Source organism: Glycine soja, chromosome 14, assembly GCF_004193775.1.
Source record: "Glycine soja cultivar W05 chromosome 14, ASM419377v2, whole genome shotgun sequence".
NCBI lineage: Eukaryota > Viridiplantae > Streptophyta > Magnoliopsida > Fabales > Fabaceae > Glycine > Glycine soja.
The window spans coordinates 4,602,414-4,627,573 of NC_041015.1; the positions used below are offsets into that span (position 1 = coordinate 4,602,414).

At 32.6% G+C, this 25,160-nt stretch overlaps 4 protein-coding genes across 5 annotated transcripts; all 4 read left to right on the forward strand.

The window, feature by feature from the left end:
• The first annotated feature begins 698 nt into the window (after window positions 1-698).
• LOC114383379 (uncharacterized protein At3g28850-like) lies at window positions 699-2,291 on the forward strand. Its single transcript, XM_028343043.1, has one exon. It carries the CDS (start codon window positions 986-988, stop codon window positions 1,712-1,714), a length of 729 nt encoding a protein of 242 aa, XP_028198844.1. The 5' UTR covers window positions 699-985; the 3' UTR covers window positions 1,715-2,291.
• A 5,314-nt stretch (window positions 2,292-7,605) lies between these two features.
• On the forward strand, window positions 7,606-11,934 carry LOC114384700 (probable inactive receptor-like protein kinase At3g56050). The gene is made up of 9 exons (XM_028344434.1): window positions 7,606-8,009; window positions 8,099-8,237; window positions 8,601-8,672; window positions 8,778-8,921; window positions 9,015-9,155; window positions 9,327-9,736; window positions 10,138-10,328; window positions 10,439-10,571; window positions 10,856-11,934. The coding sequence occupies exons 1-9, from the start codon at window positions 7,895-7,897 to the stop codon at window positions 11,440-11,442; spliced, it is 1,932 nt and encodes a 643-aa protein (XP_028200235.1). The 5' UTR covers window positions 7,606-7,894; the 3' UTR covers window positions 11,443-11,934.
• Window positions 11,935-13,298: 1,364 nt separating this feature from the next.
• Window positions 13,299-17,394, forward strand: LOC114385498 (sorting and assembly machinery component 50 homolog). 2 transcript variants are annotated; one of them, XM_028345610.1, is made up of 5 exons: window positions 13,299-13,928; window positions 14,409-14,894; window positions 15,965-16,256; window positions 16,350-16,477; window positions 16,949-17,394. In XM_028345610.1, the coding sequence occupies exons 1-5, from the start codon at window positions 13,404-13,406 to the stop codon at window positions 17,030-17,032; spliced, it is 1,515 nt and encodes a 504-aa protein (XP_028201411.1). In that variant the 5' UTR covers window positions 13,299-13,403; the 3' UTR covers window positions 17,033-17,394. The 2 variants fall into 2 exon arrangements, with proteins under 2 accessions (XP_028201411.1, XP_028201410.1); XM_028345609.1 differs by having other exon boundaries at window positions 13,300-13,928; window positions 15,965-16,477.
• A 6,765-nt stretch (window positions 17,395-24,159) lies between these two features.
• On the forward strand, window positions 24,160-25,160 carry LOC114384262 (LOB domain-containing protein 21-like). The gene has a single exon (XM_028343921.1). The coding sequence runs from the start codon at window positions 24,300-24,302 to the stop codon at window positions 24,846-24,848; it is 549 nt and encodes a 182-aa protein (XP_028199722.1). The 5' UTR covers window positions 24,160-24,299; the 3' UTR covers window positions 24,849-25,160.

The window sequence follows — 25,160 nt, forward strand, 5'->3', positions numbered from 1 at the left end:
AATATAACTAATAAAAAAATCCATATATTTTAGTTTTGAATATAAACAAATCTCAATTAATTTAATTATATTTGAATAAATCATTTCCAAGATATCTTTTGCTTAATTGAGATTCTAATTCACATGACTTTTTTTATTTTTCATATCAAATTTTAATGAAAATAATTTGAAAAGAAAACTTATTTTCTTAGTAAGATCAACAAAATTAAATTATATTAACTAACTTTCTTAATCAGAGATATTAATATTGGGTCTTGCAATATAAAAAAGGATTGATATTAACATTAATATGATAAATCAATTTTTCTTAGAGGAAATAAATCAATGTTTAAATCACTATAAAAAGTAGTGTCCATATTTAATATATAATAATGATACCTAAAAAATACTTAAAAAAACAATAAAAAAATAATGACATTAGTACATATGTTAACTATTTTTCACAATAATACTAATAAAATTTAAACTTCTTTTTTTTACAAATAATAAAATTTAAACTTAACAATGGCAAGGTGTTTTACAGTTTTGCCTTGGGAGTTGAGACAATTTTTTTTTTGTCAATTAAAAAATAACACGATCTATTTCTAACTAAGAAAATAAACCACTATGAAAAATAAAATATTCTTCAGTGCACAATAGACCAACCGAAAAAATACAACAACTTTTTTCATACCCTACACATTACACCCTTTCTCTTTATTCTTCTTCTTCTTATGAATGCGTTTAAATCTTCCTTATTTTCATGTGTGAAACGGTAGTCAAGAGAGAGAGAGAGAAAAAAAAAAAACTCGCATGCTTCTCTAGGTAGGGTTATGATTAGCTATGATAATGCATCCTGGTTGACACTTTCTTTAATAAGCCATCTTCCATTAATAACCCCCACCCCCTTCGTTTGGTTTAGTTTCCTTTGCGTGCCCATCATCACCCTCTCCACTCTTCACTACCCTCAAAACCCTTTTCCCTTTCCTCCTCACCATTACTTCTCATGTGGCCACCGTGGCTTAACTCACCCAGCCGGTTCCGCAACACTCCACCGCCGTCACCATCCCCGTCGCATTCTCGAACTCGCTCCTTCAGCTTCTCCTGTTCCTCCTTCAAAGACATCCAGAGCCTCCTCCAAGAAAAACCCGAACCGGCCGCTCCGAAATCTCCGTCTCTCTTCCGCCGCGTCCGGATCTCCACCGCCGTGCTCCGCGCCTGGGGCGCCTCACGCGCCGCCGCCCCCGCCGCACTCCCGCCCGGCCTCGACCAGGGTGTCGTCGTCTACTTCACCTCCCTCCGCGTCGTCCGCCGCACCTTCGACGACTGCCGCGCCGTCCGATCCATCCTCCGCGGCCTCCGCGTTGCCGTCGACGAGCGCGACGTCTCCATCGACGACCGCTTCCGCGACGAGCTCCACGCCGTCCTCGGCTGCCGCGGCAACCTCGCCCTGCCGCGTGTCTTCGTCGGCGGCGTCTACGTCGGCGGCGCCGACGACGTCCGCCAGCTCCACGAGAGCGGCGAGCTCCACCGCCTCATCGAACGCCTCCCGCGCTCCAACCTGAACGCCTGCGACTCCTGCGGAGGCTTCCGATTCGTTGTGTGCGATGAGTGCAATGGAAGCCACAAAGTGTTCGCTGAGAAAAACGGATTCCTATGCTGTTCTTCTTGCAATGCCAACGGCTTGATTCGGTGCCCCGCATGCTTCTTCGTGCTCCCGCGCCACACCAGATAGCTACCTACCCCTCAGTTAGTAACAGCTCACAGACAACTCACGGATGAAATTTAATTAATCATATTTATGTTGATAAATAAACACTTTCTCACTTTCATTTCGTTTATGTTACTACATTACATATATTAATTAATAATTAATCGTGTAGTATCTGGAGAATCTCACTGTATGGATAGTATCTTATTATTATTATATGTTGTTAGGACTTAGGAGCTAGGTTTTGATTAATTGTTGTAATGTAATGGCACTTCAACATTAATGATTTTCACATGGAGTAAGCCATGTACTGACAGCACACAATGATCTTTGTGAGAGGTTACTTTGGCAAGGGCACGAAATTTGAAATTATTTTGTCTGGTGGGTGTTGCTGCCAAATTTTCTTCAAAGGGGTCGAAACTGTTCCCACCGTTTTCTGATTCAAGTTTTGTTCCTGCTCATACACAAGCACAATAATCATTGGGGCAGATCGTGGAAACCGTGTGTGTTGGACCTCGTTTTGGGTCTGGTCCATTTTGTATTTCCCTGCTTTTCTGGAGTGTTGATTTGATTGCTTGGCCCACTTATTTTATAGCGCAAATTTCTTGATGCTCAATTCTCATGTCGCTCACGTTAACATGACCCCAGCTTGTCTCTTGATTTATATTCTTTTTTTTGTGTGTGCCTTAAATCAAAATGAAAGTGTGTTGGAAGTTAAGAACTAGGATGGACAATGTTTATCCAAAAACCTACTTAGAGGAAAAGTACATTGGTGCCTTGGCTGTGCTCCAGAATTAGTTATAAAATTATTTTATTCTGAATTCGATTCAATATGCTAAACATGAAAAATGCGACGTTGGATTTAATGCAGGCATTACCTTTTCTTTTGCCCTCAATGGCATTTGCTTTACTACGATGAATGCGTTTGGGCTTGGTGTTGGGTTTGTGAAGAGAATAATCTTGGGCTTTTGTTTCTACACATCGTGGAATGAGGTTAGGAGTACAGAAAGAAAGCCAAAATAATATATATGCACGCAGGGCTGGTTTTAGAAAAGTAAAATAGTATTTTGGCATAATAGAAGTGTAGGTACATCTCTCGTCATCATTTTTTTAACATTTTCAACTGAAAATAACTTAAGAGTAACTGGCTAACAAATAATGAATAAATTCTCGTTAAAACTTGGCCAATGCCCAATAGAACCCCAAACTCAGAGTCTTTTGTATTTTTAAAAACCTTAAAATCTTGTATACAATATGGTAGTTTTAAATTCTTGTTTTTAATTGAAAATTACCTTACATACAACTAAATAAAAGTATTATCATATTAATATATATATATATATATATATATATTACTACTACGTATAATTATTTTTTTAAATAATCAACAAAAAAATAAAAAGATATTTTACAATATACACATTTATAAAAAAATATTAATGTAAAAGTATTATAATAATATATAGTTTCAAGTAAGAATATTTTATAAAAAAATTTATCCTTTATTTAAAAAAAAATATGTTTTGCAACATTATGTAACCTTAGGTTGAGTCGGATCGTTCAACCTAAAGTATAGCATCAAACAGACTAAAAAGTACACCTCTTTTAAAATTTAATCACAACTCAATTATCTTTGGGTTTAAATAAGTTTTGAGCTGCCTTATTATAAAAACATGATAGATTTCGACAAAAAAAATGTTAGATTAATTGCCTGTTTGGATGTAGTTTAAAATGAAATTTACTATCCCAGAATTCTCTCCCTCTGCAAAAAATTACATCGAACAGGGTTGTTTTACATAAAGAAGTATATAAACTCCGTTTGACCTATTAAACAAATAAAACTTAAGTTGTGCATATTAAAAGAATGTTTGACCTATCTAAACAAGCTTCCCTATATAATTTTTTTAAAATTTAATCACAACTCAATTATCTTTGGGTTTAAATAAGTTTTGAGCCGCCTTACTATAAAAACATGATAGATTACGACAAAAATAATGTTAGATTAATTGTCTGTTTGAATGTAGTTTAAAACGAAATTTACTACCCCATAGAAGAATTTTCTCCCTCTGCAAAAACTAATAGTTTTTAGATAGCTAAAAAAAAGTGAATTCTAGATGAAATGATGTGATTTTACACATAAGTTAATTTGGAGAAAAAAAATGCTACAAAATAAAGAGAGAAAAGTCAATGTTGCCTGAACCAATTAATTTTGATGACATAGACGTAAGTAATCCTCATTTAAAAAAAAATAAAATGAAATGGTTCTTTTTCATTCTAAAACTTTTAAAATTAATTTTAAAATATAGATTGCATTCCGTAGTTATATATCATTGTCTATAAACTATAATGATAACTATTTTATATAATAGCCACCTATGCTGAGAGAGTTTATGCAAATCAATGTACATTAATGATGTTATGTGCCATTATGAAAATGAAAAGGTCACACCACCTATGTATGTACTGAGTAGTTCTTATGTCATTGTCAAGAGCGAGGTATGTAATTTAAACATCTTTAGCGGGTGTTTCGATTCTTTATCTAATGACAACATCCCCGAAGTTCTCATAAAACCATTTTCCCCCCAAAAATTAAACTGTCACATCCCCTCTCAAGCATAAAAAATTCAATTTAGTGTCTCCACATTAGAGTTCGCTAAACGTAGATGATCAATCACAAAATTATATCAACAACATTTCCATAAAAGATATTAAAACTAGTCTCGAAGAAAATGTTTGAAAGACTAAAATTATCCATCTACACGTAGCATTTATTTTGTTAATATCACAAAATTATAAATATACATAGAGTTTGAGTGTAAAGGTTGAAAAATTAAATCAATATTTTGTTTAAGACGTACAAAGAGAAGGCTGTGTCAGATAGACTTAGCAATTTGAATAAGTAAAATTATCCGGCTTACTCCATAAGCGGAGCACAAGTTGTATGTACTCGTTCCCCGTGTAATGAGTCAGGTTAGAATTATTTGCAAATATTACACTTTCAAGCATATAGTATGCCAACAAATTTTGAAGTTTAGTTTAGTGATTAAGAAGGTATAATGAGAGGGAATTAATTAATGTTGAGAGCAATACCTGAAACTAGGTCACTAGAATACCTACAAAATTAAATAGCAAATAATAACAAAAATAAATAGTGATTATGGAACGTGTGCATCATTCCATGCATTTAGTTTCCAATAATCTCATTTGCATGAACATTATCCTTAATTCTACCAAACCAAATTTCTGAACTTATCCCACTCTCTGCTTTGACCTAGTTGGAGGCAATAAGAATTAAAAAAGCGGAGTGCAATTTCCAAGCTATTTTAGTAAAAATAATTATAAAGGAGAGTGTATTATAAATTAGGTGGAGTGGAAATAGAAATTCCCTAATGATATATATTTTATTTAAATTTGATAAGCTAATACAATAGTATTAGAATATAAAGTTATATAATTGCAGTATATATATATATATATATATATATATATATATATATATATATATATATATATATATATATATATGTGTGTGTGTGTGTGTGTGTGTAATAATTATTTTAAAAAATAAAGTTATAAAAATCATTAACAAATTAGTTTGAAAGATTAAAACTAGAACTTGCTAGATTTATAAGACTAAAAACATAGTTGTTTTTTTTATACTGCAAGGGACTAAAAATATAGTTAAAAAAACCTAATTTTATAACAAATTATTATATAATGAAGACTTATCAAGCAACTACTAAATAAACTAGCTAGTTACTTAAATATGTTCTCTATAATATTTGTATTTATATTTTTTAATAACAAAAAATATATTAAGAAAAAGTACGACTATTGTTTGTTTATAAAGTTGACAGTGGCATCTATAAAGGGGTCTTTTACCAAGTCTAGCTAGGAGAAAGACAGACACTGACACGATGCATGTCTTAACATCATCACCAACTATAACAATAGCTAAGTCAAGTCGTCGGAGAATAAACATAACTATTAAATAGCACCAAAACTTACAATCTATTTCTCATATCATCATATCATCCTTATCAAAACACAGCCATTCATTCATTCGTTGATATCCTTACTGCTGTTTTACTTTTATTTATATGGCTCGTGTTATTTGTTCAGACTTCAGAGGCCACTCCTCCTAGACTTGTGCTTGATTAATGATCAAATTAATTAATTTTATTACTTACTTATTTACAGATAAGTATATATTTATTAAAGGAGATGAAGAGATATCTTATTTTTAACATTTGTCAAATATATTTAACAAATTAATCATGTATCGTTATTCAAATATTTGATTAAATTTATATAACTAAATGGTTAAATTAATTAGGTAGTTTCTGTACCAAAACAAATTAGCTGATATATAGTTAATTAAATAACACAATTTTGAGATATGAGAGGAAATATTTTTTTCTTTCATATTTTAATTTTGTGACAAGAAAAAATAAAATAGCTGTAACAAAACTTATTTTATTTTTATATCGATTTTTTTTATAATATAAAAGATAAAAGAACATACTCAAAAAGTGAGAAAGTATAATTTAATTAAGTTATTAGAAATTGAATGAATTTATAGAAATATTTCAATTAGTTATATAAAAAACATAATTGAAAATACAAACCACCAATTTTTATCAAAAATTTATTATATGATTACATAAGCATACAAGAGATTTGGAAATTTGATTAAAAAACCATATAACTTTATTAAATGAAAAAATAAATCATGAAACCCATTTACAAAATAACTTTAGTGAACTAATGGATCAAATCAAACAAAGCAGACAAAATTACCCCCACACTATTTTTACATATTTATTTATTTTATTAAAAAATGATGTGAATTAAACTAAATGATATATATAATATATATTTATAAATAATGTAAAATATGAAAATATATAAATTTAAAAACATTTATTGATAATCAAATATAAAATAAAATATAAATATTAAAATATAGGTATTTCAAGTATTCAAGTTTATAGAGAAATTAATCAAATATATTTCATAAAATAAAAAAAATATGTGACGGTATAAAAAAATCTAAGTTTGAAGGTCATTTCAACTTCAAAAACAACAACTTGATATATAATATAAAAAATACTAAAATACTTATTTAATCCCTCAAAATAGTTATTTTCTTTTTAATCTTTTAAATTTCAACTTGTTTTTTTTTTAGTTTCTAGAATCAGCAAAATGTTCTTTTATTCTTATGCAAAGTGTAAGTCAAAACAAAACAAAAATAAGAGATTCACAATTTTAGATATTTTAATTGCAAAAAATTGATTTTCTATTTTATGGTTTAAAGTATGATTTTTTGGTGGTTTGAAAATGCTAAAATCAAGTCAATAAAAAAAATTAAAGTAATTTTTAAAGTGGTTGATTTGTTTTAATTTTTTTTTTTTACCTTTTGATCATCAGAAACATACTTTAAAATATAAAATATAAAATTAAATTTTACTAGTTAAAAGTTATCAATTTTGAATCTTTTGTTTCATGTTTGAATTGTAATATGCAGAAAGAGAAAGATTAAAAAAAATATTTTGTGAATGATTAAAAACATATTTAAGTCTATAAAAATTATATTCTCAGAGATTTTTTTAATAAAATTTAGAGAAAAAAAAACTCTTAGGTCTTTTAAGTTCTTTTTTTCCAAGTTAAATAAGAGAGGTGTGGTAGTGACATCACTTAACTTTTCGACAAACAAAATCTTTTGCTTTTAACATTAATAATTTAAAAATATATAATAAGACTTGATAAAATGATACTGCCTCGGATATTTTTATACGAAACATGTTTTATATTTGGAAAAAATTAATAGGATCACAAGTTTTTTTGGTTTATTTTTTCCCTCAAATTCACAATAACGTATTAAAAAGGTTATGTGAATATGTTGTTGTCCTTCACTCCTTCCACCGTTACTATTATGACTAGTTAGCTGCGCGACAGCGAACGCGCTTTCAAGTCTCTTTGGGTCCATTCACCAATCTCTCTTGCATTGCAGTTGTCACAACTCACAACAATCTTAGAACTTAGAACCAGTCCATGTTTTATTGCTTCACCTTAGATATCACACTTAAGCTCCTTCCACTCTACATGTTCTTCAACTTGTCTTCTTTTTAATATGTTTACAACTTCAAACTTTGCTTCCTTGGGCTATTAAGCTCCATCCAAGGTTTGTTTTTTGCAGTAAGAATGGACAAGAACAGGAAACTCAGTCGGTTCAAGGATCTTTCTATAGCTTTTTGCTTTGTGGCAGTTTTTTTCTTGTTTCACCACTTGGGTTTGTGCTGTTCTTTGAATGAAGAAGGTACTTGACTAGTAGTGGTGGAATTTTGAGTTTGTGGAATCTTGTGGTTACTTGGAAGATAGATGCTGAGACATGGTTTGTGTGTGCAGGTAATGCTCTTTTGAAGTTGAGGCAGAGAATAGTGAGTGACCCTTTTGATGCTTTGTCAAATTGGGTTGATGATGAGGCTTCTGTTGACCCTTGTAACTGGTTTGGAGTTGAGTGCTCAGATGGAAGAGTTGTGGTCTTGTAAGTGCTTATTCTGTTATCTGTTTTCACAGAAACTGATTAGTTGTAATTTGTAAGTTGTAACCAATTCTGTGGTGTAATTTATGGGAACAAGCAGGGCAAGTAAAGAAGATGAATATACATGCTTTTTTTAATCTCTCTCTTTATTTGTGTCATCAAATGAGAGATTCAAGTTTTTTTTTTAAACTTTATTTTCTTTTGGTAAAACACTAAAACCTTATGCTCAAGTGATCAACTCTACCGACAGTGGCTATTATCACAATAATTTTTTGAACATTAGTCTCTTGAGATAAATCTAATCACTAGTGTTTGTATTGTTAAACTTGAGGGATTTTAATGAAGAGAAATTTTTCCTTTGCTCAGGAATTTGAAGGATCTCTGCCTTGGAGGAACTCTGGCACCTGAGCTTGTGAAACTTGTCAACATAAAGTCCATGTAAGTAATTGTTTGTTACTTGGTGGAATTGACTTTGTAGTTCCTTTTCTTCATTATTTATAAATTGGCGTTCATTCCTATAATTAGAGGGTGAATATGCTACAGTATTTTGCGGAACAACTCTTTCTCTGGGACCATCCCTGAAGGATTTGTACAGTTAAAAGAACTGGAGGTTTTGGATTTGGGATACAACAACTTCAGTGGACATCTACCTGCTGATCTAGGGAGTAATATCTCACTAACAATCCTGTATGATGATGATGATACTCTTAAGACAGTTCAATTTCTCTTTCTTTCTTTTTTTTTAATCTCTTCATGTACTTATTTTCTTCTTTATTGCAGTTTGCTGGATAACAATGAATTTCTTGTTGGTTTATCTCCCGAAATAAATGAACTGAGGATGCTTTCCGAATGTCAAGTAGATGAAAATCAGCTGACTAATGCTGCTAAAATGCCAGCTTGTACAGAAAGAGCTACCACAAGGTATGTTACTAATTGATTGAAAGGTGGTCCATCTCAGGAATTATGTGCCTTCTTATGTACTTGTATTTTCTATTCTAAGATGTGCCCATCTCATGCTATTATTATAGGCTAATCTTATCCTATTTCTTTTTTCTAAAAAAACAAACTTAAATAATTTTCTCTTCTTTGAAGGCATATTGGTCAAGGTAAAGGTACTCGTGGCTCACAACATTCTAATACTTCTCCTGCTGCTAATCATTACCAGTTTAATCGTGTGGCTGCTCCACCTCTTGAGAGCCCTTCTTCTCCTTCTGCTTCCCCATCAGGCTCAGCAAAACCACCAGTGCCAAAGCTAGCTCCTCATAGGAAAAATGCTTCTGATTCTTCTCCTCCCCACTCTACATCAGGTTCTGGAACACTATCTAAAACTAAAAGCACCTCATCAAAGGTTCATACAGTTCCTATTTTGGCTGGAGTTATAGGTGGTGCTGTGTTTCTTATTTTTTCAAGCATTGGCATATATCTTTGTAAAACAAAGGTAGCTAATGTCAGACCTTGGGCCATGGGACTAAGTGGACAGCTTCAGAAGGCATTTGTAACTGGTAAATCTAAGCATTTCTTTTACTATTAAGTTAACATGAGTAAAACAATGGCTATAAGCAGCATATAATTTTTATCATGCAAGGACCTACATTATTAGTTATAGAGTCTACTAGATATATTAATAAAATAAAATAAAATGTCTTTCTCTTTCCAAGAAGGACCATGTCCTTTATTATTAGGAAAACAGAAGATCTAAACCCCATACTGCATATTGACTCAGGATACCTGAAACATGACAAATAATAGGAACTTATTTAACTTGTTTTCTTTCGGCCCTTTGGTCATCCAATTGATTTAGCTTTGAATGATTGCTTTCCCATGTCTTTGAGCTATATTTCTCATGCTTATATATGTATGTTTTCTGCCTATGTACATGCATGACAGTGTTTTACATTTTCAGGTGCGCAAAAGTTAAAGAGATCAGATCTTGAAGCAGCATGTGAAGATTTTAGCAATGTAATTGGTAATTCACCCATTGGTATACTGTACAAAGGAACTTTGTCTGGTGGCGTTGAAATAGCTGTAGCTTTTGTTTCCATAACATCATCCAAGAATTGGTCAAAAACTTTAGAAGCTCAATTTAGAAGCAAGGTACATCAATTATCATAACAGAAAAGAAAAAAAAACCCAGCAAATTTAACTGTAGAATTGCAATTTAGGAAATTTGATTATTACTAACTTCTTAACCATCATGGTTTCAGATAGATAAATTGTCGAAAGTGAACCACAAGAATTTTGTGAATCTTATTGGATACTGTGAAGAAGAGGAGCCTTTCACCAGAATGTTGGTTTTTGAATATGCCCCAAACGGAACACTATTTGAGCATCTACACAGTAAGTAATGTATCATTTTAGAGTAACTACTACATTAAGGAGAAATGCTAACAACACACTTTTTCTAGCATACTGTCAATTATTGGCCGAAATTTGTTGATAATCACATAACTGTGTAGGTTTCACTCCTTATTTATTAAAACTCGCTCATAATTTTGCACTTTTCAATGTGAAATTGCCATTACAATATATTTGAAATTATACTATGTTGTTTCCTTTTCTCTTTGGAAGCAACAATGCCCTCCAATTATTATCCCTGTCAATGATCATTTTGTGAATTCCAGTAAAAGAGGCTGAGCACTTGGATTGGGGAACAAGACTTAGAGTTGCAACGGGTGTGGCTTATTGCCTGCAACATATGCACCAATTAGATCCTCCTATGGCCCTAATCAAGCTGAATTCTTCAGCCGTTTACCTCACCGATGACTACGCTGCCAAACTCTCAGATTTAAGTTTCTCCAATGACATAGCCTCAGCTGAGACAAGAGCTATGGACAAGCCACTAGCAACTCCAGAAAGTAATGTTTATAGCTTGGGTGTTCTACTATTTGAAATGGTCACGGGTCGTCTTCCTTATTCAGTAGAACATAAGGATTCACTTGAAAACTGGGCATCACACTATTTAGAAGTTGACCAACCCCTCAAAGAAATAGTGGATCCAATTCTAGTATCTTACCAAGAAGATCAGCTGGAACAAGTTGCATCATTGATTACATCTTGTGTCCACCCTGATCCACAGAAGAGACCAACAATGAAAGATGTGAGTGAGAGACTGAGAGAGATAACAAAAATAACACCTGAATCTGCGGTTCCAAAACTTTCTCCACTTTGGTGGGCAGAGATTGAGATTGCATCTGCAGAAGCACGTTGAGATCAGTGTAGCAGATTTTTAAAAGTCTTTGAGAGCTCTTAGCATTGTGATCCTTTTTTTCCTTAGCTGAAGGCATAAAAAACTTCTTACTTGAAGTATCTATTGTTGTAGGACATGGTCAAAAGTGACGTGTGGGGGACCAAAATGGTGTGGTGAAGTTCTTTTGGGTGCTGTTTTTTTTAAAAAAGAAATTGTAGCCTATGGAAATGCACCTAGAAAATAGCTTTTTGTATATCACTTAATCAAGATATTTCCAAATCTTCTCATCCCCTTCATATGTGCCGAACAAACTAATGGTTTAATAATCATAGTCCTGCTCACGTGCATTGACCAAAAGTTCAAAACTATCAAGTATTAACGAGAGTGGGAGGCTTTCTTTTGCATTTGTTATTCCAAGCTTTCTTTTGACAACAGAGGATAGTGATTGTCAAATATGAAACTAGATGAAACAGAACATTACAACTCTATTAATTGCTCTTTTATTGACCTCTAGATACCAATGAATTTTATATCTTTCTTTCCTCGTCCGGTAATGTTAAATCCTCCTACTATATTATTCTATGAATCTTCTTATTATCTTTTATGATAAGTATTGAATAAAAAAACATTTATTGTATTCAATACAGTGATACACTATCTAACTACTCATCTATTTCTGTATATATCTTGAAAAACATTATTGAAATTTAAAATTAATATATGGCAATCACTATATGTCTTGCTTTTCATTTTAAAAAAATCTACTCAACCATCAAACAAGACGTGGATATCTAAGTTATTAAAAACAACATCTTATTTCCGTTCTATAGATTTATAATAACAAAAATGTATCATTTCTTTAAAAAAAAAAAAACAATGATGATGTATCATTTGATTATATTCCAATCTATTCTACTTTATCCAAACACTAAACACAACTAAAATATTGCGCTAAATTTTGTCTTATAACAAAAGATGTTGATTTGATGTTAAATTTCTCCATCATATTTATCTGCCAATTAATTCTTAGATAAATATGACACGAGTTCAATTTGCATTATGAACCTATAGAAAATATAAAGAATAATATTGTTCATGCATAAAAATTTTAAAGCAATTTTCTTATATTGGTATTTTTTTATTTCTCTTTATCTCATCACTTATTACACTTATTTTTTCTCTTTTTCCTTTCCTTTATGTACTTTTTTTAAAAAAATCATATATATATATATATATATATATATATATATATATATATATATATATATATATATATATATATATATAACATTAGTCAAATATAAAATATTACTTTGACTGTTTGACACAACGAGGCTGACTCATTTTGAAATGTCACACAAATAATACCTTTTTCTCTGCTAATAAAATTTAGAAATTCATTAACCAAAAACTGTATCTAGCATCACCATGGTTGGATGCTCTACAAGCCAAGCCAAACCTTTAGAACTAAGCTTTGACATTTGGCAATCCTATGGGTAACAATTGAAAAAAAATATAATCTCAAAAGTTTGTTTAAATCAAATTAAAATAAACTAATAGATGTTTATGCCTTAAAATAGAGATATTTTTAATTAAAAATAAAAATAATTAAATTAAGGATAAATAATTATTTTCGTCTTTAAATATATAAAATCCTAATAAAATTGTTTCTGAAAGATAAAAATTTAAATTTTATTTTTCGAAAATGAAAAAAATGTGAGAAATACATCTATCTAATAACATTTGTATGTTAATGTTAATAAAATAGTCTATTTATTTTAATTTATATTTATTTTTATATTTTTTTAAAATATTTATTATAATATTATATTTGAAACAATAAAAAAAGACATCTCTCTAGCGAAAGAGACTGTGTAATGGACACCTTGTTAAAAAAAAAAACACTGTAATTTGTAACAGAAGGTGGCGTCTACCAGCTACACTCGCTACTCAATCGTGTCACAAACTGAACCGAGTCTCACATGACAAACACCGAAGAAGAAGAAGCAACTCCTCCGAACCCTAAGAATTACACTCAACACTCCACCAACGACGATGTGGAACCTCGTGACGACGAAGACATCGAAGAAGACCAAGAAAACGATGAAGACGACGTCGTTCAGGAACCGAATCGCGGAATTCCCCAATCTGCAGCGTCCAAGTTGCGGGAACAGCGTTTCAAGGTGGAAACCCTATCGCGGCGCTTGTCGTCGGAGCTGGTTCCGATCCGAGTCCACGACGTGGTCATAAACGGCAACACGAAGACGAAGGATTGGGTGATTGAAGCGGAGCTGAAAGGCATCGAGAACGCCACCAGCATGCAGGAGCTTATGCAAGCTTCGCAAATCGCCATTGCCAAGCTTCAGGGTCTCGAAATCTTCGATTCCTGCATGGTTCGCCTCGAGGCTGGACCACGAGAGCTTCCAAACACTGCCAATGTCATCGTCGACGTTGTCGAAACCGATAACAAAGTTTCCGGCGAATTCGGCATTTATACCAAACCCTCGGTACACTTTATTCTTCTCAGACTCGAACTGAGTACATTTTACTTTGATTCGAGGCATTGCATTGTATAGAAACTTATATGCAAATATATAAAAGTATCAAGTGAGAAGTGAGAAAATTAACTCCGATTATTCCATCTTACTTAGATAGTCAAGTTTAGATTTAAGTAAAACTAACCTAGACCGTCTGTGACAGATTGAATGCTCATGCTCTCACGCTTCCTATGTAGACTGAACTTATATGCAGCTCCTTACTTGTACAATTTTTCAATCAGAATTGGAGTTTCACTTACATAATCATTTGATGCAAACCTTTATAATGTGGATTACTAATGTGAAATTTAAATTCTGATTGGAGCACAAACAACAGCAATGGAACCGTATTGAAGTTTTGTCCTAACATTTTTCATGTTAGGTTTTAGGGGTCGTCAAGGGCAAGGGGATCTAATTTTTATTTATGTGGAAATTATGTGATGCTTGTAGACTAGTTCGTGGACTGCTGAAGGTGCTCTTAAGTATAAGAACTTGTTGGGTTATGGTGATCTATGTGATGCTTCTTTGGCCTATGGTGCCAACCAAGCGACTGAGGTGAGTGTAGGGGTGTATGCCCCTCGAGTTAAAGGATTTTTGACTCCTATTGTAACACGGATATCCATGCTTTCCCAAGATTGGCAGGAGTCTTCCTCATATAAGGAGCGGTTGTTGGGTGCGTATCTTGGCTTAATCTCAACAAAGCACCATGACTTAGCATACACCCTTGGATGGCGTACCTTAACAGATCCGTCAAAGATGTCATCCAGGTCTATAAGGAGGCAGCTTGGGCATGGTTTAGTGTCATCTTTGAAGTATACATTTAAAATTGATAGGAGAAATTCTACTATTAGGCCAACAAAAGGATATGTTTTTCTTTCCACCACTCATGTTGGTGGCCTTACACTGGACCCCAGGAGCTTGCGGTTTCTGCGTCAGGTCTGATTAAATGCTTTTCTTTTCCTCCAATTAGTCTGTTACTGAGTAAACTTATGTGTAGTGCATGAAACTTATTAACTCTTGTGTTAAATGATTTTGGCATAAGAATTATTGAAATAATCTTGGGAGTGGCTAGAATTTTAAATTGTTGCCATCAGAAATTTTAAAATGATTTGATGGAGTTAATAAGCAGAAAATTATGGTTAAAACTTTAGATTTATCTATTTTATATATGGAAGGAGTCCATCTTCTTTGTCACAGAAGATCTCTTCCCTTAGAAGAGAATACAGTCTGTGCATTTTGAGAAGCACTCAAATGGCTTTTTCTTTCTTTTCTTGAGTTCTTTTAATTCTATTTACTATAAAAAAAAGTTAAATATTTTTTTCCTTAAAAAGCACAAACAAATGGCCCACTATTTGTCATTCGTTATCATGGTACTTGTTACTCTGCCTTGAGACAATGCTTCATATGATGAATGATCTATGTAGTAATTTTTTCATTTTCATAAAAAAATTGGCACAAGAACTTAATTGGTTGCTTATAGCCTTATTATTCATTGATGGGTTCAATATCCTTTAGTGAGACTGTGAGAGTGAAATCTCAGTGCAAATGTCCATGAAGGATTTCACAAGTATGAGGTAAAGCAATGCCATAGTAGACCCTAGATTTAACTCTAGCAAATAAGACTCCGAAATTGAATTCCATTAGTCTAGTTAGTCTCTGTTGTTAGTTATCCACTAATTCCATTAACCAGCATTTGATGTGGCATGCTATTTGCCGTTTTGGCAGTCATATCATGTGTTGGTTAATAGTGTTAGTGGATGACTAACATCAAGGACTAACTTGAGTAACAGAATGCAATTTCTGGGACTTATTTGCCAGAAAGTGAAAACCTTGGACTATCACGACAGTGTTTTACAATTTCGGGGACAAAAATGGTGGGACTTGTTTGCTCATAAAACTTTGTTGCCAAAAACTCATCTACATTTTAATATTTCTTTTCTTTGCTCTGTTTTTTGTTACTATTTTTTCTTGAGTAACTCTGTTAACTCTTCTAAGTTCTAATGCAGGAGTTTGATGTTCGCTTTTCTGTCCCTTTTGGGTTTTACAATACTGCACTAAACCTTGGGATATCTGCTGGTGCTGTTTTTCCATGGGGGAATGGATTCAAAACCAAGCCATCTCCCCTTCCAGAAAGGTTTTATTTGGGTGGTGATTTTTCTCCAGTTTGCACCCTAGGAGGACCAACAACATTATGGGGATTTAAAACTAGAGGATTAGGTCCTACTGAACCTCGGAGGCAAAATAGAGATGGGTCTAATGATGACAATGTTGATTCCTCTGGATGGGACTTCATTGGTGGTGATTTTGCTGTTACTGCTTTTGCAGATCTCTCTTTTGATCTTCCAATTATGTGGTTGAGAGAACATGGAATCCACGGACATGTTTTTGCAGGTTCTGGGAATGCTGCTAAATTAACTAAGAATGAATATAAGCACTTCTCTCCTCGGAAGTTCTTAGAATCCTTTCGAATGTCAGTAGGATGTGGAGTAGTTATTCCTACTAGACTCTTCCGCTTAGAGGTCAGCATCTGTTTTAATTTCTTTATACTAGTATTTAATTAAAAAGAAGCTCAGACTAACCAAAAGTTGGGAGATTGAGTGGAGTTAGAAGTGAAATGTCAATGATGAAGACAAAATATATATGAAGGAATTTGGGGTAACCTTGTTATATTTGGACATTAAAGAGTATGAAGGAAAGAAAAGAGAATATATAATTTTTTAATCCTGAAATCTTGTTGCATAATTTTCCTCTTTTTTTTTTTTTTGTCTTTTCCCTCATTTTCCTGCTATAAATTGGTATTTGAATTTAGCAAGGTAATTTAGGTGAACAATCTGTTGAATTGATAGGTTAGCATTTTAATCAGGATTAGTAAATCTCTTTTTTGTTGTACCCATCTCCTATTCTCCACCATGCCTTTTCTTAATTTGCTATATATGTGTGTTATATCAAAATATTCAATGATTTCTTCACTAACATGCCTCTTGTTTCAGGGTAACTACTTTTACATACTCAGAAAGGGTGAGCATGATCGTGGGAAGACTGGGTTTAGGTTTAGCTTCTCAGCGCCTTCATAGCAGCTGTGTTCTTTGCCATTTTTTTGTGGTTCTTCAAGCATTAAATATTTTTTGCAATCTGTCTCGGCACGATATTTTCATTTCTTACCTTAAATCCAGACAAAATAAGAGAGGGCATTCATTCATAACATATCGGCAGATTTTCACACAAAGTTGTATGAAATTCGAAAATAATGCACTTATGTACTGCAATTTTAGAAGCATTGCAACTGAGAATTCTTTACTTTTTCTGGCCTGCTTGGATTGTAAAATTTACACCACTCTTTATGTTGAGAGATCACTGTGAGTTGTTAAAGTATCCACTACCTTTTTTTTCATGTAATTTAAGTTATACCTACTCAGTGATATTGAATTGAGTTCAATCTTTGCAGTACACAAGGGTGATGATTGGAAAACATAAGGCCATTTTCCTCGTGAGAAGATTTAAAAAGTTTATTAAAATTCATTTTTTTTTTTAAATGATAGAGTTAAATATACAGACGATTAAGATGATCGAGTATATACATGAAGATAAAATAAGAATAGTTTAAGATAAATATGTTTCTAAGTAATGAAGATGGAAATGTTGGAAATTCATCCAAAGAAAAGAAAAGAAAAAATATTGAAAATATTATTTTCAGAGAATAAAGAAAATGAAAATCTCATGAGATTAGAAAACTTAAGAAAAACTTTAAAACTTTAATACTTTTTTTATAGATTAAAAAATTATTACTATGAACTACAACACACACACACACACATATATATATATATATATATATATATATATGTGTGTGTGTCACCGTGAAAATTAGAAATAAATAAGATAATTGGTATTGAAATAATTTCTAATTAAAGTGACTTTAATAAATTGATTAATAAGATAAAGTCTATTCAAGAGAATATCTTGAACTATTCATTTATAACTCTAAAAAGTAAACCATGCTAGTAGGAATAATGTTTTTCAATTTTAATTATTCTTTTTGGCAGTGAAATCAAGTTCAAATTATGATTACTATTAGGATTGTGTTTGAGAAAGATTAATTATAAATTCTCATGCTCCATCCTCCTATAAAGTCTCCTATTACCTTTTATGGTAAATTTTAAATATGTTTTATATTTTCAAGTTGCTAAATATATTTATTTTTCATTCAATACGGCAAAATAATCTAAGAAGAGTATTACTTTAGAACAGGAGAAGTACTAAGAGAAGTTGTAAGAAAATAAAATAAGATGATATAAAATTACTTCTATGGTCTCATCAGCTAGAGCGTAAAATACACAAAAAGAAGAAAAAATTAAGAATGACAATTTAATGAAAAGCTAATCAATCAAAAGCTCCAAAAGTGTTTTTAATATTATCAAAAGAAAGTAATTGTACCTACACAAAATGACATTCTCTATAGATAAAACAAATTTCCTAAACCGGCATGAAAAAAATAATATAATCACCCTAAATGAAGATTATTCAGATCCATCCAATTGGCTGATTATTTATCCTAAGGAAAAAAAATGCGTATATAAAATCAAAATCATAATAGCCTAACTACCAAGGTATGGAAGCACATTTTGTCGACCACTCTCGGCAAGAACGTAGTTCCCTGCTTCAGTAAGGTGCACAGCATCACAGAACAGGTACTTAGACGAATCGGGGCAAGTTAGGTCATGTGCATTGCACACAGGACCCATCTCCAATAGCCCTGTCCCACAGCATCCTTGAAGAGTTTGTGCAAAGCCTTCACAAATTATCAATGAACAAAATTAGCACGAGACAAACATGTGACAAGGCATGCAAATTAAATATAAAATAAAAATAAAAATGAGTGAGTAATTAATTACCATATTTGGTTGGGTTTTGGACCATATCGAGAATGGGCGTGTAGATATTGGAGTAAAATGGATATGGGATTGAAGCTTGATGTTGTAGGCCTCTGATGCTGTTTATTGTCATTTGCACTGGGAGAAACCCAATTGGTGGAAGACCTGCCACCAAAATCCTTAGGATAAATAATCCCTCGTCTTAGTAGTCAATTCAAATAAAGATTGGAGGGTTAAATGGGGTCAAACTGACCTGCCACCAAAACATGTTACTATAGGTGTATTTTAATAGCTTCGGTTCATCTTAGTAGTCAATTCATATTGTTAAATTCATAATATATACTTGAATGGATCATTATCATAGGCAGTATGCTTAGCATCCATATTGTTCAAAGCAAGAGGGATAAATGGGGCCAAAGAGTCCTCTCTTGTTTTCACCACAGTCGAAGTAGAAGTTGTCAATGGTGTTGGAGGGATAAATGGGGTCAAAGTAAAGGGTGAAATCAATCGCATGGACTTATGTCATCCAAACAATCGTCGCTTGCTCCATGGGAAATGAAATCAATTAAGCTTACTCCTTGTTTTAAAAATTAAATGTTTACCTCCTAGAGTGTTTCTTAGTTTTTCGCATATATGTTGAAGAATTTGATGGATTAAATATTGGATTAGATTTCTTATAGCAATAATCCTTGCACGAATGACATTGGATCCAAGTGATATATCAATGCCCGTATAAAAGATCATTTGTAAAGAACTCACTGACGTCCCAAGATGAAGAATGATAATAGATAAAGTAATTCAAAGTCGAAATAAGGTAAGGGAATCTAACTCCTAGAATGCCATTTGTATGTATTAAGGATTGAGTAATCCAGAATAGCAATGCATTCTAGAATACTCAATCCAAAATTATGAAACCATAACTCTGAATCTTGAATCTAAGGATGAGGAGGATGTGCCAGCAATGTAGAGGCACTAAGCGGTCAAGAGGAAGATGGAGAGGACAAGAAAGTAGGCAATGGGAAAGGAGAGAAGGGTAAGATGGGGTTATATTAAATTTTGGGAGTTCACCAAGCAAAAATGGGTGCATAAAACAATTGCCTCCTCGTTATCTTGTCTTAGCCTATAACATCCTTGGATCAAGCCTACGTTTGAAATTTCAGTATCCAATGGCTTACAATTGACTTGGATTGGCTACTTTAACCTCAAAGCCTAGGTGCCTCCATCCACATCCATAGTCAGCCGAACTAAAAGTAACAATGTCAATACCACCCACCTTTTACAAGCTTTTGACTTTACTTCAATTCTCAATGATTCCCAATAGCTTCATCTTGTTTTCACTTTTCATTCTTCTCATATCTCTCATCAACTTTTCATAGTTTTGTTGCAACAAAAAAAGGCAAAAATACCTTCAAGTATTATTGTTTTTTAAAGAAGCTCCAAACATATCGCATAACTAAATTCCTCGCGTTTTCTTAATTTACTAAGAGACCATTTAGTTCAACATTAAGGTACAACTAGATACAGTTCCGTTTCAAAAAAAAAAATTGAAGAAAAGATATATTAAAAGGTAACTTTTTATTTCAAATACGATAATTAATTTTCTAATTTCAAAGCGAAAAGACCTAAATATTATGTCTATACTGAAAATTTCAAACAATGCACAATGTCTCCACTACTGTGTGACGGCCACTTTCCTAACTAAAGAAAAAAAAAAGACGCAATATATAGTTTGTGCATATCATTGATTTGGTAAGCAGTCAATCAGTTCATCATATTTGGTTTTACTTTTTTTGGTTTCACTTTATCGAGTAGTAGCACTTGTGATTTCTGAACCAAGAAGCAGCACAACACTGTATTATTTTTGTAGCAAGAGAGATATTCGGCCTACCTATAGTAAACGGTAATTGGTCTGGGTTAGTACCACCCCCTACCTCGTCTTTGGCTGTTATGTTTTTCCTTCACTTATTGAACACAACAGAAAGATGCTCCTTCCCCCAATCAACATATTTTCTGATTTTCTCTTTAAAGAAAGATTAATCCCCTTTTTTTTATTTTTCATAACTAAAAAAGAATGATTCAATTTCAATAAAACAAAATGAACAATAGAGACACCGCCTAACATCTAACGTGTCGATTAATGGTGTCGTTTCTTATTAATTAGTTATCTTATATTAGAACCTTAAATATGTAATTATATTAAATATTTTTTTTTAAATATTATTTATAATAATCTTATCTAATTTAAACAAGATTTTATATATATATATATATATATATATATATACACCAAAGAAAAATAAGGAATAAACAACTGATTTAGTCTTTCAAGTATTACCCTCTCTCTTATTTAGTTCCTAGAGTAATAAAATTATATACATAATCCTTCAAGTATTAAATATCCATCATTTTAATCCTTGAGTTGATATGTTTTAAATTGATAATTTTTAAATAATTAGAGGACTACTCGTTATGATTTTAATATTTGAGACTGTTTATATAATTTTCTTACTTTAAAAACTATTTAAAAAAGAGAATAATAATTTAGAAATGAAATTGGGGTTTCCTCAAATATAAATAATAGAGAGAAGGGACTATGATACATTGCCGCTCACAAGCTTTTGACCGAGTCAAGCTAGGTCCAGCATGGTACAGAGTATCAGAAAATATGAATTCATATTTGTTTTGTCTCCGAATGTGCATTAAAATGAAAAAAAAAAAAAAAAAAAAAAAAAAAGAGAGAGGGGGAAGTGGGACTCATCTTCATCTCCAATCATTCCTGGGCCGGCCCATTTTGCGGAAGCTATTATCCGTAGTTCCGCGATCCACTCCTTCGCGTGAGTGTTACCCACCGTCGATCTTGATCCAACGGCTGGCATGGAAGGTTCCTTCCCCCCACACCCCATTGTCCATTGTTTGTTTTATGGGAAAACGACGCGCATTAAACAAGTGGGCTCTTGGGTTGGGGTCTTAGAAATTGGAGGGTGGGTGCATTATCATCTTCCATCCCTTTCCCCTCTCTACCACCATCACTTTGAGTTTGAGGTGACACTTATCCTCCCCATTTTATCATGTCCCACTTCCACACCTAATCAAAAAATCATAAAAACAAAGTTACCTTCATTTTTCTTTTTTTTCTTTTTTTCTAAACAGTATGTGATACAGCTTAGAAGATTTCCCTCAGAATCTTCATGAATTGACTTGATTTAAGGTTAAATGAAATCTAAACTAATTATGTTTAATTTAAATAAAATATTAGAGTATGAGTATGAGATTAGGTCTCACATTAAATAAGAAGGAGAAGATTTAACACCTCATCAGTTGAGAATAAGATTCATAAATCTAAATATTAATATTTTAAATTAAAGTCTAATGTCAATAGTTTGTTCTGTCAATTTAAATCTTTTTAATGTTTACCAAACCTGAATCTTAAGTTCTTTGACTCCTTCTTTTAACAAAATAAAAAATAAAGTTAATAATATTTGATTAAATTAGTTTGTTCATATGCTCAAATTAATTGACTTGATACACACTTTACTCGTCTTTCCTTCTAATTTATAAAAAATTTAAATATTATTATGAGGACTAAAAACTATCCCTATGATAATTATATGCAAAAATTATTTGGAAAAAAAATATTATTTTATGATAATTTTTAATCGTTATTATATTAAAACAATCACCTTAAGCGGCTTAACTTGAAAACAAGTCTCGTAAATAACAACATTAGAGATGACCCAGCAGTATAAAAAAAAAATTATCATTCGATCATCAATTAACATGTTGAATAAGTTTCTTGACTTTAACAACAATCACCTATTTTTATTGGTTAACATCGTAATTGTTTTGCCTAACAATGCATAAAATATAAACTCTAATTTTAACAATTTTAAATTGTGTGAAAATACAGTCAGAGAACCAAGAGATTGGTTTCACCAAATTATGCAAGTCCCTCCAAATTCTGGGCTATGATCAGTCCACCTAACAATGCAATCTACAATTATTATATTAGATTCTATAATGAGATAGGAAATCTTTACAGTTGCACCCCCACAGTAATATGCAATGATAGAAAGTCGTTATAGGACATTTACGACTAGGTTGAACCTTCGAATATGGTATTTCTTAATACAGTTTAATGTCTTCTTTATCTAGTGATAATGATAAAATATTTAATGTTTTAATCCTTATCGGTGTAAGCATCAATTTCAGCGTGAGGTGGCCTCCAAAAGATAAAATAATATCAAATTTATAGTATATCATCAATGTTTTCTTGACTGGTACCAGTTTTTGTAGACTACGGAATTACTTAGGATAAACAAAAAGATTTCTTTTATTTTTCCTCTTGAATCTTTATTATGAAGTTGAACTTTTGAATCTATGGATTCCTTGATCGAATAATTATTAATCTAATAATAAAGTCAGGTTTGGCCTTATTGCTTGCCGAAATGGAAATCAATCAGTTCATGATTAGCTCCTGGTTTTGCTTTTATATATGGTTAAGAATAGCCTCTTTTATATATTAAATATACTTATTTAAATTCCTCCATAAAAAGATTTTTCATGTGTGCATGGTGTATATTTAATTCCCATAGAATTAGCAGGAATATTTAACTAATTTTGTAAATTTTTTTAAAAAAATAATACACCCCTAACACAGTCGCACCCTTGTGTTTCTTCTTTTAAAAAAAGGGGGGGAACCATGTTAGGTTACTGTGCAAGTCCAACCAGAAGATGTTTAATTTAATGTGGTTAAAATTTGACACGCACTCATTTTGTTTCCATGTGCTATAGGCCTATAGCTTCTTCACCTTAAACATCCCGTTTCAGTTTGTTAGAAAGCAACTAGAATTGCAAAAATAATAACGGAAAAAACGAAATATCGAATGATATAGAAAGCATAAAAACAACAATTCACTAGCTTTATTTTTGGCTCCACTATGCTGTACCTGAAGATTCCAACTACATCTAAAGTACTCAATTCGATCTTATTGGTTTCCTTCTAGTGACCATACCTCTCACTGCCAAGGGGATAATTTTGCTTTTATTGAGAATATTTCTTTTCTTCAAGCAATCAAAATATCCCCGGCCATCTTTATTCACCAATTATCATATCTTACTTGAAAACTACCAATTCATACCACCCATTGTCCACATGAATCAATTATTTGGACCTACTTTTGCACTCCCAATTTGAATGAATGGTATAGATGGCAAATTAAATATACTACTATACTAGCTAGAGAAAACCTAAATAATATTTTTTTTATCAGAAGCAAATAACATAAAATAAATGCAGTAAAAAGACAGCATTGGCCCATGTAAGTCCCTAACCTGCGACCTAGCTGAGCTAATAGGCAAGGAAACGTGGAAGCCCTTAAATAGCGATTGAGTAAAATACCTATCGAGAGAACCATACACTTATAAGTGCAAACACTATAGTAAAGTGAAAATTGAGAGAACTGAAAGAGCTATGAAGGGTTATGAGCCACGTTCAAGCTCTTCTTGTGCAGCTTGCAAGTTCTTGAAGAGAAGGTGCATACCCAATTGCATATTTGCACCTTACTTTCGCTCTGACGAGTGCAAGAAATTCGCCAAGGTGCACAAGGTGTTCGGGGCAAGCAATGTGAGCAAGATCCTCGTTGAGGTTCCTGAGGAACAGAGAGAGGATACGGTGAATTCGCTTGCTTATGAGGCGGAAGCACGGCTTCGGGACCCGGTTTATGGATGCATTGGTGCCATAGCTCTGCTGCAAAGGAAGATGGTGGAGCTTCAACATGACCTTGCCATTGCTAAGGACCGTCTTGCTCGTTATACTGCTGCTGCTACTACTGCTACTGCTACTACCACCACTTCTGATGCCTTGATTAATGGCCATGTTAGTTTGCCACCCTTCCCTGATTTTTTCACTTGTGCTGATAATTTCAATAATGACAACTTCTGTCACACCTCTTCGTCTCAATCATCATTCACCAGACATGAAACGGTGGATGATTTCATTCAAATCCCATATATATTTTGAGATATGTTGTTAGTTATGACCCCCCCCCCCCCCCCCCCCCTCTCTCTTTGTTGTAATTGTTCTGAATTTTCTGATAAATCATCAAAAGCAGCGACAGTGTTGTATATGCTAATAAATAATCAAGCTAGAATGAATTGGTCTTAATTGAAATCTTTTAGCTTCATAATTCCTATGCTACCAGGACAAAAATTAGATATACTGTTGCACGGCTGCTTTCGGTGTTATTCTTCTATCAGAATTGGAGTTTCAATCTTAGTAATTCATGTAATAAAGGTTTCTATTAAATCATGATGCAAAATCATTGAGGTAAAA

Coding starts and splice junctions, on each gene's coding strand:
- LOC114383379 (XM_028343043.1), top strand. CDS start 986: ATGTGGCCACCGTGGCTTAACTCACCCAGCCGGTTCCGCAACACTCCA.
- LOC114384700 (XM_028344434.1), top strand. CDS start 7,895: ATGGACAAGAACAGGAAACTCAGTCGGTTCAAGGATCTTTCTATAGCT. Junction 8,922..9,014: donor AATATCTCACTAACAATCCT/GTATGATGATGA, acceptor TCTTTATTGCAG/TTTGCTGGATAACAATGAAT. Junction 10,329..10,438: donor AAGCTCAATTTAGAAGCAAG/GTACATCAATTA, acceptor TCATGGTTTCAG/ATAGATAAATTGTCGAAAGT.
- LOC114385498 (XM_028345609.1), top strand. CDS start 13,404: ATGACAAACACCGAAGAAGAAGAAGCAACTCCTCCGAACCCTAAGAAT. Junction 14,895..15,964: donor GCTTGCGGTTTCTGCGTCAG/GTCTGATTAAAT, acceptor GTTCTAATGCAG/GAGTTTGATGTTCGCTTTTC. Junction 16,478..16,948: donor CTAGACTCTTCCGCTTAGAG/GTCAGCATCTGT, acceptor CTCTTGTTTCAG/GGTAACTACTTTTACATACT.
- LOC114384262 (XM_028343921.1), top strand. CDS start 24,300: ATGAAGGGTTATGAGCCACGTTCAAGCTCTTCTTGTGCAGCTTGCAAG.